This window comes from Erithacus rubecula (assembly GCF_903797595.1).
Source record: "Erithacus rubecula genome assembly, chromosome: 8".
Lineage (NCBI taxonomy): Eukaryota > Metazoa > Chordata > Aves > Passeriformes > Muscicapidae > Erithacus > Erithacus rubecula.
This window is the reverse complement of record NC_136659.1, coordinates 15,087,928-15,103,654: the sequence shown is the minus strand read 5'-3', so window position 1 is coordinate 15,103,654 and position 15,727 is coordinate 15,087,928. Positions and strand designations below refer to the sequence as shown.

Below are 15,727 nucleotides of genomic sequence, written 5' to 3'. Positions count from 1 at the left end.
ATCATAACAGCATGCTTTCCACAGGTACATTTTTGGTGTTGCCCTCTAGAGAGTATGAGAGTATCTGTCTGTTTAACTGGTTTACAAAGGTTTTGGTATTTCCCCCTGGTGGGGGAAATTACTTACACTCAACACTGATATTGGCACTTGTCTTGTCGGTTCCACAGTCACACTCATAAAGCCCTTTATCACTCTCTGCAGCCTTCTTGATCTTCAGGATACGGCGCAAGCCATCTGTTTTTATGGAAATTCTGTTGGAAGCTATTAGTTCTTCACCATCTTTGTACCATTTCACTGGCACATCTTTGCTAAGTTCACATTCCAGAGTAATGTCATCTTTTTCTACAGCACTGTAGTCTTGCAATTTCACAGTGAAATATGGATCAGCCTCTACAAAAGTCATAGAGGATAAGACAAATTAGTCATATAAATATACTAAAATGCCAATATTTTGTCACTTTCTACTTATAAAAATGGTTAATATTTATTCTATAGCAGGTTTTACATTATTTATGTACCTAAGACTTTCAGGTTCGCTTGTGTGCTCATGTCCTTGACTACAGCCTTTATTTCTGAGATATCATCAAGTGTTACTTCTCTCATTTCTAGTTTATGAACTTTGCCTTCTGAAGTAATTAAAACTGTTCTGCTTGTGTGAAGTCTCTTGTCATTTTTGAACCATTTCACAGGCATGTCTTCATGAGAAAGCTCAAACTGAAACTGAGCTGTTTCCCCCTCTTTCACTGTTTGGTCCTGTAGAGGTGATATGAACTTCAGCCTCACACCTGTAATGTAGACACATAAATACAATCAGAAAAATGTAGCCTTGAAAGATATATTCTTTACCCTTTTCTTGAATTCTTTTGTTCAGGAGAAAATACTTGCCTTCCACAAACAGTCTAGCTGTGCTCTTCTTGCCATCAACTTCAGCAGTGTATTCTCCCTCATCATCAAATTGTGAATCATTGATAACAAGAATGTGCTTCTTTCCATCTGCAATGATGTCAAATTTTTCTCCAATCTTGAGTATATCAGTGCCCTTGGACCATATAACATTGGCCTCCCTGGTAAGGACACACTCAAACCTTGCTTGGCGCTTCTCAGGAACAGTGACATCTTTTAGGGGCACAGCAAAGTCCAGCTCGATTTCTGGAAGCAGAAGATGACACATGATGTGTAATGTGCTCTGTGTGAGCCCTGCCCAGGCTCACACACTCCATCTACCATCCTACCATCCTACCTTTCACTGTTAGGATGGCTGTGGTGACAGCGTTCAGGGCCTGGTAAAGGACCTCGCCAGCCTGGTCTAACTTGACTTTGTGCAAGGTTAGGAAGCGCTTTCCTCCTTCAGCTTTGATTTCACATGTCTGGAGAGATGACACAAATACCAATGGTTAAACACAAATACCAATGGTTAAACACAAATACCAACGGAATGCAGATGCCCTGCTGCTAGGTGCTTTTAATAAAGGGATTTTCATAAGCATTGTAAATGTGGCAAAGAGTCATGTGGGAAGAATGAAATTGCTTTTCAAGGAAAGTTAACACTTTTACTCAATAATTAAAATATGGAGTACATTTCTGCAACATTCCACACTTCTTTAGAATCTCAGAATCATTCCTACAACGTATATAGGATATTTCTACTATTGCTTGAATTAGATGCTGTAATACCTTAAGAAAATGAAGGCCTTCAAAACATAGCTTTTATAAAAATATAATCCTTGCTTACAGAATCAGTATTTTTAATCATATATTCTGGACTATGTAGTAATGACATGTCTTAACATAAAGATTCAAGGAACCTGTTCACATAATTTAATTTAAATCAATAGTTTTGTAAAATTCAAGGATGCTTACAGGTGAAGGTCTCAGGATTTCTCCTTTCAGCTTCCATTCACCAGGAATATCATCTTCAGATATTTCTGTATCAAAGTTTGCTGTTTCCTTCTCATAAACTGTAACATCCTCTAATGGCTTCAGAAGCTCAACTTCACGTTCTATGCACAAATGAACACATATATGATTAGATCAAGTTTTAAAAGAGGTTTATAATAATTCAGGTTTGATTTTTTTTTTTTGTTTATTTAGATGTTTTTCAACATTGGCCTACAAGGAGATTAAATATAATCCAAGGAATAGCTTCCTTACCACCAAGGGTCAGTTTAGCTGGGTATCTGCGACCTTCAACTTCCACTGAATATTCTCCAACATCAGCAGGACCAGCATTCTTGATTTTCAGGAAAATTTTATTTCCTTCTTTCAAGATTTCTGTCTTGTCAGTGGGTTCGGCAGGGATTTCCTCATCTCCTCTAAACCATTTAATGTTTGGTGTATCCTTGACAATGTCACAGCTGAAAGTAGCTGTTCCTTTTGGTTTAACATGCTGGTCTCTTATGGGTTTTACTAACCAGTCCCTTATAACTTCTGCATGATAAAAAGTTACACAAGAAAACAGCTTAGCAGACTTTTATTACAAATAGATGTCATAAAAAAGAAGAACTAAGAGATTTAGTATTACAGCAAGTTTTAATAACTCAAAAATCTTATCTGTCGACTTATATTCTAAGACAATGAGAAAAGGTTTTCATAATTTTAAAGTAGCCCAAATAATCTAGAGAGAAAAAAGAACATGATTTTGGTTGCTTACCTACTACCTTAACACAAGATGAGCATGATAGTTCAGAGTCTTCCACAGTAACAGTGTAAGTGCCAGCATCAGCATCATCTGAATCAGTGACTGTGAGGGAATGTGACAAACCAATAACACCCAGAGCAAATTTCCCAGGTTTGGCTTTGATGATTTTACCATCCTTTCTCCAGACCACATTCCTTTCTTTGTTAAGCTCACACGTTAAGTACAGTGGCTGGGTTTTAATGACAGTCACTTCTTCCTCAAGGGTTTTCACAAAGCGCACTGGGAGTTCTGTGGGAAACAAATTATTATGATTTGTCTCCTGATGCAGAAATACCTTATATAATATGTGTAGCGATTGGGGGAAACAGAAGGATACATCTGTCAACTACTGCAAAATTACAAAGCACCAGTTCTAGCTTGAGTAGTTGCTAGCCTATTGATAAATTTGAAACAGGGAATACCTTCAACAATAAGTTTGGCTGTGGAGGTCTTCTCTTTGTTCCCCAGTCGTAATACACAAGTATATTCACCAGCATCAGACAGCTGCACATCAATAATATGCAGCTTCCTGTCTTTGCCATCAGCAATAAACTTGTGTTTTGGGCTCTCTCGGATGTTACTTCCATCTTTCATCCAGCTGGTAATTGCAGTGGATGGTGAAATAAGGACTTCAAAGATTGCAGAAGACCCAACAGACTCAGCCTCTTTCAGCACTATATCTTTCATCTCCTTGACAAACTTCAGTGGTACAGCCTTGAGCTGGTAAGTAAATGGAGGCTCTTCAGGAGGTTTTTCACCACCACTGCCTGGCCTGAGTTTCCTTCTTTCTGCATCTGCTGGTGAAGGTGTCTTCTTGGCTGTAATTAAGATTCAGAAATTAATAAACTAATCCTGATTAGTTGCTTTGATTGTAGGCTGTGCTGATTTTGGTTGGGGGACATTTAACACTCTTCTAAGTAGCGACTATGGGGCTATTTTTTGGATTTGTGTTGAAAACAGTCTTGATAATACAGAGATGTTTTTGTGATTGCTGAGAGGTGCTTGCAGAGCCAAAGCCTTTTCTGCATCTCAAACAGCCCCACCACTGAGAAGGCTGGGAGTGCACAAGAAATTGGGAAGAGATACAGCCAGGAAAGCTGATCCCATCTGACCAAAGTGATATCCTACACCATATGGTGTTATGCTCAGTATGTAAAGCAGGGGAAAGGAGAAGTGGGGGGCATTCAGACTTTTGACATTTGCCCTTCAAGGGATGGAACCCTGCTGTCCTGCATATGGGTGCTCATGGGAAGTGGTGAATGAATTCTTATCTTGCTTTGTTTGTGTGCTCTGCTTTTGCTCAACCCAGTGAGTTTTCTCACTTTTACCCTTCTTATTCTTTTCTCCCTCCCACCATAGGGGAGTGAGTGAGTTACTGTGTGGGGCCTGATTGCCAGCTGGAGTTAAACCATGACAAGGTATTGCTTGTAATATCTTACCTTTGACTGGACTGATACCCTTTGGAGATTCTTCTTTGGATGGCTTGGCCTCTGAAGTAGAAAAGCAAAATTATCAGGAATGTAGTTAAATAAACATACTTACTAACATACTAAACTAAGACAAGCATTTATTTTACATATCAGATTTTTTCATTTTTCATGTAAAAGGGGAGGAAAGGATATAAACATATCTCTATTTTTATAGCATTTATGCTGTTTATATCTCAATCTGAAGTGTGGGAAGTACATATTCAGTAGTAGAGCCTAACAGGCAGCTTAAAAGTTCCTGTTCCCTTTAATGTGTTGTCCTGCCCATTAATTTGTAAAATTTTGTCACTCCTTGACACTGGATTTAAGAAATCAATACCCACCTGTCAGCCAAAATAGTTTAAATGCCTATTAAAATTATATGAGTTCTTTTTTTAAACCCACACTCTTTTACTAATGAATGCCACGAAATTATAAGCTGTGTAAATTGAATATGTTTCATAACAATGTGGCACTTCTACAAGTGAGGGATGTTCTATTAGTAACCTAATTTGTGATGAATCATCACAGACTTTTGAAAATATTACCCATGCTATGAGGCCTCTTGTTACCTTTTTGTGAAAAGAAATATAAAAGATACTTTTAATGGGAGAATGATATGAATGAAATGCAGGACAGATTTTATTGCAGTGGATGGAAAAACAAATGCTAGGAAAAAAATGAGTGAGTTTTCCTGAGAAGACAATGGCACACAGAACGATTCATGAAGTTGAAGAAAAGTGTAAGACTAAGACAATGAACAGTGATCACACAGCTGTATGTACAGAAAGGTAAGACAAACACGTGAAGAGTGGCTGAATGCCCATAAAGCCAGCTGACAGACTTGATGGAATTGCAAATGGTGTTACTGAAACACAATGGCAGGCGGTGTTCTCCTGAAGCAAATGGTACAAGCACTTCGTGGAAGAATTTGGCATCAGTCCTCCTCACCTCGCTTTGCATGAGACTTTGCTGGAACATCCAGAACTTCACATGGTTCTCCAGGTGCATCCAAATTCTTATTTTCACTCGAAAGTCTAGTGGCCTGCTCAGCCAGATGAGCAGGTTTTGATTTCTGGTATTCTTTCTCTCCTTCTGATTTCTTGGAAGTTATTACCTTACCTGTGCCTGAGTAATAAGTATCTTCTCCATTTGCAAGGATCCCTTTGCTTGATGATAATTTGTCTATGAGCTTTGTCTTCTCTTTTTTCATGGTACCAGATGTGCTTTTTCCAATGCCATGTTCAGGTGATGATTTTTCATCTGATATATCTTCTGTAGGTTGCTTTTCTTCAATTTTATCTTTTCTACTTTTGTGAGCTAGAGTTTCTTTATGTTCATCCTGAACGGTATGAATGTCTTGAATTTGTTGTTCATCTTGACTTTGTGGTGGCTGAATATCAGCTGTCTTTACTGACTCAGATATGGCTCCCTTTTCATGCTCTCCCACGGGAATCTCACTTGCCATTCCTCCTGTAATCACTGTATCAAATTCTTTTTCCACAGGCAGAATTTCAGGGGCATTCAACTGTCGAATTTTGCCTTTTTTTAACTGGGTGCTAAAGGTAGTTTTTTCTTCCTTCTCTGGTATGATCTTCTTGCCTGTTTTTTTATCACTTAGGAGTGCTTTCTCAGTCAACAATTGTCCTAAACCCTCCTCATAAGGAACTTCTTTCTCTGTAGAGTATTTTTCTCTTGCTTTCATTTCTACTACTTCTGACTTAAGAACAGATGGTTTAACAATTGTGTGAGGATTTTGTCTGGGAACCTCCTCATCTTCAGTGGGGTATTCTAGGTCAACACCTTTTCTCAATCCTGGTGGAACCTCCTCAGACAGGTCTAAGGAATATACTTCTGCTGATGTAAAATCCAGATTCTTGTCTTTCTCATCATCTTGAAAATGTTCCATTTTCTTTGCTTCTTTTTTAAGAACCTCATCTAGAGGAATTTCAGGTACTGTGCTACCAGATTGCTTTATCCTCTGAATTTTACTTTGCATGCCATGTCCCTTCATGGATTCTCCAAGAGCAACTTCAGATTTCTCTGGAGTAAAACCTTCTCTCTCATTTTCATTTCTAAGCTGAGGAGTTTCAGCTATGCCTGCCTCTATGATATCCTGTACAAATGAAGTTTTATCCTTTATGTGAATTTTTTCAGGTTGTAAACTTCTTTTTGATTTTTTCTCTTTTCCTGGAAGTCCTTTCTGGTCTCTGGGCTGACAAGGCTTTCTGGGTTTAGGAACAGAAGTTGATTCAATTTCTTCTTCTTTTTCATGGCCAGGAACCTTTCCTTCATCAAGAACACCAGACTTTTCAGAGACTCTCCCTATGGCATCATCAAGCAATTTAATCTCATCCTCCTTTTCTTCTCCAGAACCTCTTTCCATATGTTCAGATGTTATAGAAATCAATTTCACTTCCTCATCAGGTAGTGGCAGTTCCTCCTTTGTGTATGTAGTGTCATCCATTTCGAATTCTAATTTCTCACCTCTAAGGGTAGTCTTTCCTGAAACTACAGGTGTCTTTTCTGGTTCCTCTTCTTCAGAAGCCAGGACAAAATACTTAAGAGATACTTTCTCCTGCTCATCTGTCTCTGAATTCAGTATTCCACCAGCTGTTTCCAGTGAGATTTTATACTCAAGTGGCTCTATGGCCGGAACTGTCTCCTTAGGACTTACTTTCTCTTTTACATGTAAGGTTTTTTCAACCAAAATCTTCTTTAACACAATTGACTCAGGCTTTTCTTCTTCCACTGAGGGCATTTTATCTCTATGCTTTAGTACAGATGGTGCATCAGGCTTTTCTGCAGCTACAAAGGTTTCATAGGTAATTTAGAGAGTAAAAATCCATAAGAATAAGAATCAGGAACAATACATTTTAAGACAAATTTTACAGTTATACCTGAAATAAAATGAACATAGAACACTTTCTCTCTACACAACAGAAATTTACAACATAACCACAAAAGACAGGTAGGAACAGCACACATGAACAGAAAACCCAAGTAAACCACTCTTAGTAGTCACTCGTTAGCCCACCAAATTAAATCCAGTGTAGGTGAAAAGTAGCAGAAAATGACAGCTATCTGATCACTGACATAAAATTGTGCCACTGCAGGCTACATCATTAGATCAATGGCCAAGAGACATTAATGATTTGGCTTCTCAGATGCCCAGGATCTGAGCTCTACTGCAGCATGAGGCCCTTTGAATGGTGGGTGAGCAGAATGGACATCAGCTGTGCTGGGAGAACATGGGCTCAGAGTGTTTCAGGGGAAACAGAAGCATCACAGCTCTTTTTTTTTCACAGCAGGCTTCGTTCTGGGGTCCTAAGCATAGCAGATGAAAGCAGCAATACTCTAATTCTTCAACATCCTATCAGCTTTCCTCAGGGCTTCAGTGACAAATCAAAAGCAGGAAACCAAACAACACAACAACACACATAAAACAGACACACATACAACTTCTGTGTGTCTACACAGGAAATACAGAGAAATACAAGAAAACATGTATCAGGACATGAGGAACATCAAGAAAACAACAGAATACACAAATTTCATAGTAGGACAACAACTAAAGACATACATATTACCATCCAGACAAAAGAGCACAGACTGGTCTCCATAGTCTATCAGAGATGCTTTTGTTTTAAATTAGGTGACAGTGCCTAGAATAACAAGATCCTTGAAAAGGACCTCAAATCTTCCTGTAATGAATGAGTTATTGTGCAGCTCTTCCCATTTTTTATACTGAAGGAATTTAGGTATGTCAGAGAAAAACCCTGTAAATAGCATAGAATACACATAAATACCTGCTTTCTTTCCAACAACTGGAGCTGTCACTGGAGCAGTAACAGTGGGTGCTGGTTCTTCAGCTGGTTTTGGAGATTTTAGAGCTATATGGGGGAAAAAAAGTTTTAATAGATTACTTTAAGTACGATGTTCTTTAAAATGTTTTGTAGATGGTAGGAAAGTTATAGTCTTATTAATTCTAAAGGCCTTTGTGTGGACACTTTTAATATTCATTGCACAAGGTGCTGAGTCATCTTGTCTGGACTGTACTTCTGCCAAGAAAGGTTGGACTACATCACCCTTGAAGTCACCTTCCAACCTGGTATTTTATGATTCTGTGAACATGCTTTTATTGAGGAATCCCTGAACAGAAAATAGTAGACACACAAGAAGGGCTTCACTAGAATTCTAAAGAATTCTTACCTACTGCAGGTTTAGGCTCAGGCCCAGGAACTGGGACAGATGCTTGCTTAGTTTCTGCCATTTCAAACACAGAAATTACAAGTAGGTTAGTTTACAATTTTTGCAATCACATTGAGCATTAGAAGTTAGGAGGAACAATACAGAGAAAGCAAAATGAAGACAGAATTTATCAGTTTCTATTTCATTTGGCCAAAAAGCAAGAAACTACCTTGAGCTTGACTCTTGTAAAGCAAGATTGCAAACAATGGATAAAAGATGAATTTTTCAAGCATTGAAGAATAAAGACAACAGGAAATCCAGAAGATTGCAAAATGATTAATGAGGACACAGTTGCCATGACAGACTGGAGGACATTAACACATTATGTTAATATAGCATGATATTTAGCCCTGAATATCATTTAGTTGCTGCAAAAAGAAAAAAATAGCACCACACGTTTGTACCTTTTGCTGGTTCAGGTTTCTCCTCTTTTTTTATGGTAGGTATCTCGGTTTTCTTCGTAGGAATTTCTGGGACTTTAAAATGATATTTTTATTTTGTAAGATATATTAAAACACCTTAAATCTCTAAATAGCATACCCTCAAGTGTATTTAACAGCTTCCATTGTTTTTGCACGTAAACAGTTTCAGAGGTTCATAAGGTTTAGGAATATATATTTCTTAGAGTAAGATTTGAATAAATTAGAAATTATAAATGGGTAAAAGGACACATTTGTAAAATGTTACCTATAAAAACACTTGGATTAACTGTTTTGCTGTAATTATATTTTTATCAGTATTAAATAAAATAATTGCAATGCTCTTTTCTATACATAATGAAGATTGAGAAACAATCCCAAAATGCATAATTCAGACCCAAATGTGAATGCCAAACTTGGTTGTGCTTCAGGCAGGACTTAAATTGCACAATTAGGCCAATGCAAGCTATCTTTTAAGATATCAATTTCCTTCCTGAACTTAAGAAAATGCTACTTAATAGTGGGATTAAAACATATATATATATATATATATATATATATATATATATATATATATATATATATATATATGTCATTTCATAAATAGATTTGATAGTTATCTGGTACCTTCAGTTCTCTTAAGTTTTTCTATTGGTGTAGGTACTGGTTTAACTTCTGGTTTAGGCTCTTTTTCTGGTTTAGGTTCTTCCTCTTCAGGTTTCTTTTTAAGAACTTCAAAAGAAAAGAGATCTCAGTTTTTAAAACACAGGTAAGCAAAAGAATAAGATAGTGAACAAGACAAAGATTGAAAACATGAATCATAAAGAAACAGAAAAATAAAATATATAGCTCAATAGAAATAGAAGATTTGTGTAACTATTCAAGATACTATTCTGAAAGTCATTTAAAATTCAAGTCATCTAAGGAAAAAAGACATTTTAAGTAAGAGCACTCCATCTGAGAGAAAAGATTTTAATGCTAACTATGTTAGAATAAAATTTTTTGCTATATCTTACATATTTATTCTCTCATTTAAATGATGACTTGCTATATGTAATTTTGAATTATTAACTCTAGTTAAAGATAAATTTTAGGGACACAGTGCAGGATTATAGATTAAACTCCCACTGACTCCAGTGAGAGAACAATACTAAATCGCCAAGTATTGTATTTGGAGAGCTCAAATTTATATAATGTCTGTTTTTCATTCTATTGATTTAACTTGGTTTTGTCCTCTCAGTTATACATCTTGGGTATGTAATGACACTGTTATCTGAAAAAAAGAATATTGCATTTCATTATGTTGTCTGAAATTTGAATGCACAATATACAAAGGCATGAATCATCCCTCCGTGGTACTTCAAAGAGAATTGGAATTAGTGCTTCATTTTTCTAAGCAATAGTTGAGCACAAAATGATTCAGAATGCCCCAAACTTTGCAGGAAATGGGCCTGATGTGCAACAGTGCCATGGGGTTCTGTGATCTGTGCAGTGCTTCTAGGAAAACTGTAAAAGAGAATACACAGACTACACATGTATCTTTAACAACATTCACACTGTGGGCAGTGGAGGACTCTCAACTCCAGTATAAAGAGAGAAGGAAAGTGGAACACAGAGAGATAGGGAACTAGATTTTCATTGTTCTGGTCTGTTTTCATTACAGATCCTTTACATCTGAGAGACTTTCAGGCTACACCCTCTTCCTCCCTGCAACTACAACTGCTTTTCCCAAGAAACAGACATCAGATAGTATTTGACCACGTAGTGTTCCATAACACACACATGAAACAATCTTACTTAGGGGAATATGCTGTTAAAATGCTGAGTTTTTTAAAAACAGAGCCAAGTTACCATACCTCTTTTCAAAACAACTTCTTCTTTTGGTGGAGGAGTAGGCTCAGGTATTACTTTGCGAGGTTTCTTTACAAGTCCAGGCACTTAAAAGAATATTATTCCAGATTTTATTACAGGTTCATAACAGCAGTAGGAGTTAACCAACAACTAGCAAGTCCAAACACACATACTAGTCCACTATTGATTATTAAAATCAAAGGTAAAACTGTTGCTACTGAAGCCAATAGTTTGAATATATATTCTTTATAATTTGCATACAGCTGTCATCTAAGCTTATACATAAAGTTTTCATACAAATCAACAGAAGAGAAATATGGTTTTAGAAAATTACAAAGGTTATGTATTCAAGAAGAATCATCATCATCATCATAACATTTTAATTTCCTCTTTCACTACAGGCTTATGTTACATATCTATTCGTATGAGCTGCCTGTCTGTGATATTCATAAGGATCCACTTCAATCTCTAAACTTGGGACAGCATTAAGAAGTAATGTGCACTGCTTAGCTGCTTAGTTTATCTTGAACTCCAGTACATATGAATAATATAAAGGCATACATGTGAAATGGCTTTCTCAATATATGATTCATTCCCATCTCTAGAAAATGTCTTCCCACAAAAATAAGTCACATTTCAGAAAAAATAATGAACTATGTTGGAACAAGAAAACTGAAGTGAGCACCTACACAAATGATAAAACTCATAAAAACTCTCTTGTTCTCCTATGTTTCTGTCTCTTACAACTCACAAATTGCATGATGGGTGATTAAAGTGGACACAAATATAACACAAACACAATGCCCAAAATGGGGGTGCACACTGAGCATAATCAAACATAGACAGTGTTTTGATATATTTGAGCAAATAAAACGAGAAGATACTGAGAACTGCAGCTCTGGGCTCATGAGAGGTTTATTTTAAGGTAGATTCTTATATTAGCTAGGTACCTTTAGCAGGTGGGGGTTCCAGTTTCGGAGCCTCAACAGGTTTTGCAACAGCTTTCTTCCTTGCCTCAGGAGCTTTAAAGAAAATTATTTGAATTTTACAACTCACATTAGACTCCAAAAAGAAAGGAGTTTTCTAAAAAATCCAAACACCTCATTAATAGTATTGAAGTAAAAGAAGGACAAAAGCTGCAAAGCTAAGATCCTTGCTGATTAACTGTTTCGAAAAAGTCAGATGGTCTGTAGGAAGCACAACTGATCTGAAGCCTGTGTTCATCTAATGCCAGCAAATTATTGCTGGGGATTCTTTTCATTTGTAAGAATATGTTAAAGAGAGAATTATGTTAAGGATAGAAGAATGTGTTAACTTGATTAAAATAGTTTTAATATTTTTTTCCCAGTAACTATTGAAAAGAACCCTTGTAAATGCTGATAAAAATTCATGATGGATTGAGCATTAGTGAGGCGCACCATTAAAGTAAAGTATATTAGAAAAGAAATAAAAAAGACACAACATTACAGTCTAAAAGCATGCTTTTCAAGGTTCATCAGTACAATTTTAAAAGATTGAGTTTCCACCATTATTTATGCCTTCAGACAATTATACCTTTAAGCAGATCTTTTGCCAGTTTAATATCTTCTTTTGGAGCAGGTGGTGGTAGTGGTTTTCGCTTTTCAGGAATCTTCTTTTCAGGTGGCGGCACTTTAAATAACATTAGGTAGATTTAAAATAAATTTCCTATGATGTATAGTTATGTGAAGAGTAATGTACAAACCTAAAGACCATGATTTTCCATTTCCAGTGAAGCAGGGAAAAAATGTCATTGAATTAAATGGGAGCATGAAAGAGCCTTAGGTTACTGCTTCATAGCATGCACACAATACAAACATCCAAGATGACTTAAAAAAGCATGTTAATAACATGAGAACAAAAGTGAAAAACCAAATGATGGGAAGACTCTTGTGGACAAGAAACAAAATGAAAGTATTTTAAATAATCTTCAGGCTGTACTTGGAATTAAATGATCAGAGGTAATTTCGAGAACACAACAATGGAAGAATCACAGACTCTACAACATAGAGGTGAATCTACAACACACAAGCACATGTGTGGAAAATGAGAGAGCAAGAAAAATCTGCACATGATGATCATGAAAGAAAGATGTGTGGCAGCCTCTAGGGAAGGACTTTGTGTACCTTCAACTGGTAAAGCTTCTTCAACTTCTACAACTGGAATTTCTTCTGCTTCTTCAGGCTCAACCTCCTTTATGATTTCATACTCTTTAAAGAATATTGACAACTGGTGTAAGTTTTCAATTATAAGATTGTTTCACGTGAACAATTATACACATATGACTAAAAGCTAATCTAGTTCAACAGACACAGACAAATACACATTAGGATAAGTAATCACTCAGTATCTGTTACCTTTGCAGTTAATGCAAGATTTTCGAAATTGCTTTCTTTCTAAGCATGAGTGAGGATTGTGTGAAGGACAGAAATTTTTATGCATACAATATAAACTAAACATCAAATTTGTGGATGAGGCATTGTAACAAGAAAGAATAAAAATTTCAGTGCTCTCAGTTAATTTAAGATTACAACAGCAACATAAATACTAACTTTTGAGAGACTCCAATTTAGTGGGAATTTAATATTATCTTTAAAAGAGACATATGCTGTGCAGGAGCATATATTTTACTTCCAAATATGAAGATATTACAGATATAAAAGATAGAAGAAATATTGACTAGAATAATTTCAAATATGAAGTGAACAACTTACAAACATCACAATGGGGGAAAAAGGAAAATGTCTACTTTAAAGCTTATACTCAGAAGAACAGGACAAAGGATTGTTCTAAGGGTAAAATCTGTGGCAGCACAAACCTTCACTTGGTAGTGATTCAGGTATTTTAGGAATAGCAACAGGTACTTTCTCCTCTGAGACAGGTTTCTTGGGTACCTCAGACACTTAAAAAAAATATTAAGTCTCTTTTACTTTTGTGTATATAAATGTACATATAAAACATAAAAAGACAGAGACATCTAGCAGACACAGAAGCACAGTAGAAGTGGCCATAACCACAAGACTATGATCTAGTCTTTCTCAAGGTAGGCTAGAGTCAACTGAAAAACAGACTCACTTATGAACAAAGAGAATACAGAAAACATTTCTTCTCAGGAGATGCCTCCTGACAATATGTACCTTTGGTTGGAGGAAGCTCTGGTTTTTCTAACTGTGACTTTTTAGGTGTTGTAAGAGGCACTTTCTCTTCTGGGGCAGTTCTCTCTTGCACTTCAGTTTCTTTAAAGATATTAGTAAATTTTCAATTTTGTGAATATTAAGACATGTATATACACATATTGACAAGTGCAATGATTAAAAAGAGGAGGGTATACAAAACATGAAGAATAATAAATTTAAGCAGCAGATTATTCATTTGGCAATGCATACAACAGTGAAACAAGGAGAAAGGTATTCAGGGAATAGAGGTAAGAAGATGCACAGTCACTGATGTATCTACCTTTAACTGAAGGAACTTTATGTTTTTTAAGGACAGGCAGGGGTTCAGGTACTTCAGGCCCAGCAACAGGCTCTGGTTTCTTGGGTACAGCCAAAGGTTTCTTGGGTACAGCCACAGGTTTCTTGGGTACAGCAACAGGTTTCTTGGGCACAGGCACAGGTTTCTTGGGCACAGGCACAGGCTTTTGAGGAATGACCATTGGCACCTCCTCTTCTGCCTCTTCCACCTCAATCACCTCAGGCACTTTAAAGATATTATATCCCTTTACTTGACTGAGCTTCAGGTCATGCACATAGGTATTCAAAATGATGAAATTCTGCTCTCACCCCTCCCCACTGAGAGGGCAAAGAGCACTGAGCACTGCAGCCCTGTGAAGAGCATGGCAGGCTCTTTCAGAACATCACCCTATACCTTCAGCTGGAGAGACTTCTGGCTCTCCAGGCTCAGCTACTGCTGCCACCTCTTCTGCTGCTGCCACCTCTTCCTCCTCTTCCAGGACCTCAGCTTCAGGCATCTCAGGCACTTCAAAGATATTAGTGCATTGCATTGTTGGAAACACAGGACAAGTAGGAACAACAGCCAGGCTGACACAGACACAGGACCTGACAGCAGCCAGCTCAAACCCTCACACACCACACTGCACCCTTGTCCCAGCACACACAGCCTTGACAGCCTCAGGGAGCAGAGACAGCAGGAGAGGGCAGGACAAGGCTTAGGAGAAGAAGATTCAGGATGTGCTTTGTGAAGTCATCCATGAGACAGGTACCTGTGGGTGCTGGGCATCAGCCCAGACTCTCACAGCTCACACACACACCCAGACACAGGCACAGAGCAGGGGGGCCACTGGGTTCTGAGAGAGAACTGCTGGCTGTGCGTGGGCTTGAGGCTGAGCTGTGAATTTGGATACTGAGCAGCCTTTGCTGCATTGAGGGAGAGCCTTTCATTCTCAGCCCTGCTGGGATCTGGCTTTCTTCTGGGAGCAACCTCAGCCCATGTCTTGCGTGCTACCATTCCTCATGAATCTGCTGGAGCTGTATGTTCAGCAGTTTGGATAGTGACAAGATGAGGAGCAGTTTTTCTCATTTTTCCCTATTTTTGTCTTTCTGTACATCCATTCTTTACTTCTGCTTTTCTCATTTTTTGGCTAACTTTCTTATCCTATTTACCTGTCTTGCTTCAATTTTCATTTCACTGTGGCAGCTTCCACAGTTGGTACAGTGCAATAAATTTTATAATTTTTTTTTTTATTGCAAACCCTAAAAGTGTCAGCAATTTCTTTAAAACTTTCTATACTGTCACTTCTTAATGCACTTGTGCATTGCTGAGTAAAAATTTGGCTCTCATTTCAAAGGATTTATTACATACACTACTTGAGTCTGCCAGAAGAAACAGGCAGGGTCTTGTCTATTTAAGATAATAAATATGGGCAACCATTACACAAACTTATGATTAATTGCTAAAATACAATGTTTTCATATCTCCTGATCCAGAATAAGACACCAATATAGTAAAATCAAAATATATTTTGAGTTGTTTACATAAAACACTGTATTTTCAAATTCCTAACTGATACACACAGCACAGAGTGT

At 37.2% G+C, this 15,727-nt stretch overlaps 1 protein-coding gene across 1 annotated transcript in view; it reads right to left on the bottom strand.

Moving 5' to 3' along the window:
* The window catches only part of TTN (titin), a 238,044-nt gene that overhangs the window by 95,347 nt on the left and 126,970 nt on the right, over positions 1-15,727 (bottom strand). The window contains exons 125-139 of the mRNA XM_079310285.1: positions 12,219-12,314; positions 11,615-11,686; positions 10,670-10,750; positions 9,441-9,545; positions 8,799-8,870; positions 7,953-8,036; positions 4,117-4,167; positions 3,100-3,495; positions 2,651-2,926; positions 2,152-2,427; positions 1,861-2,000; positions 1,241-1,367; positions 886-1,149; positions 519-785; positions 127-390 (exon numbers count right to left, since the gene is read on the bottom strand). Coding sequence (XP_079166411.1) covers positions 127-390; positions 519-785; positions 886-1,149; positions 1,241-1,367; positions 1,861-2,000; positions 2,152-2,427; positions 2,651-2,926; positions 3,100-3,495; positions 4,117-4,167; positions 7,953-8,036; positions 8,799-8,870; positions 9,441-9,545; positions 10,670-10,750; positions 11,615-11,686; positions 12,219-12,314 — 2,571 coding nt within the window. The remainder of the gene's footprint in view (positions 1-126; positions 391-518; positions 786-885; positions 1,150-1,240; positions 1,368-1,860; positions 2,001-2,151; positions 2,428-2,650; positions 2,927-3,099; positions 3,496-4,116; positions 4,168-7,952; positions 8,037-8,798; positions 8,871-9,440; positions 9,546-10,669; positions 10,751-11,614; positions 11,687-12,218; positions 12,315-15,727) is intronic.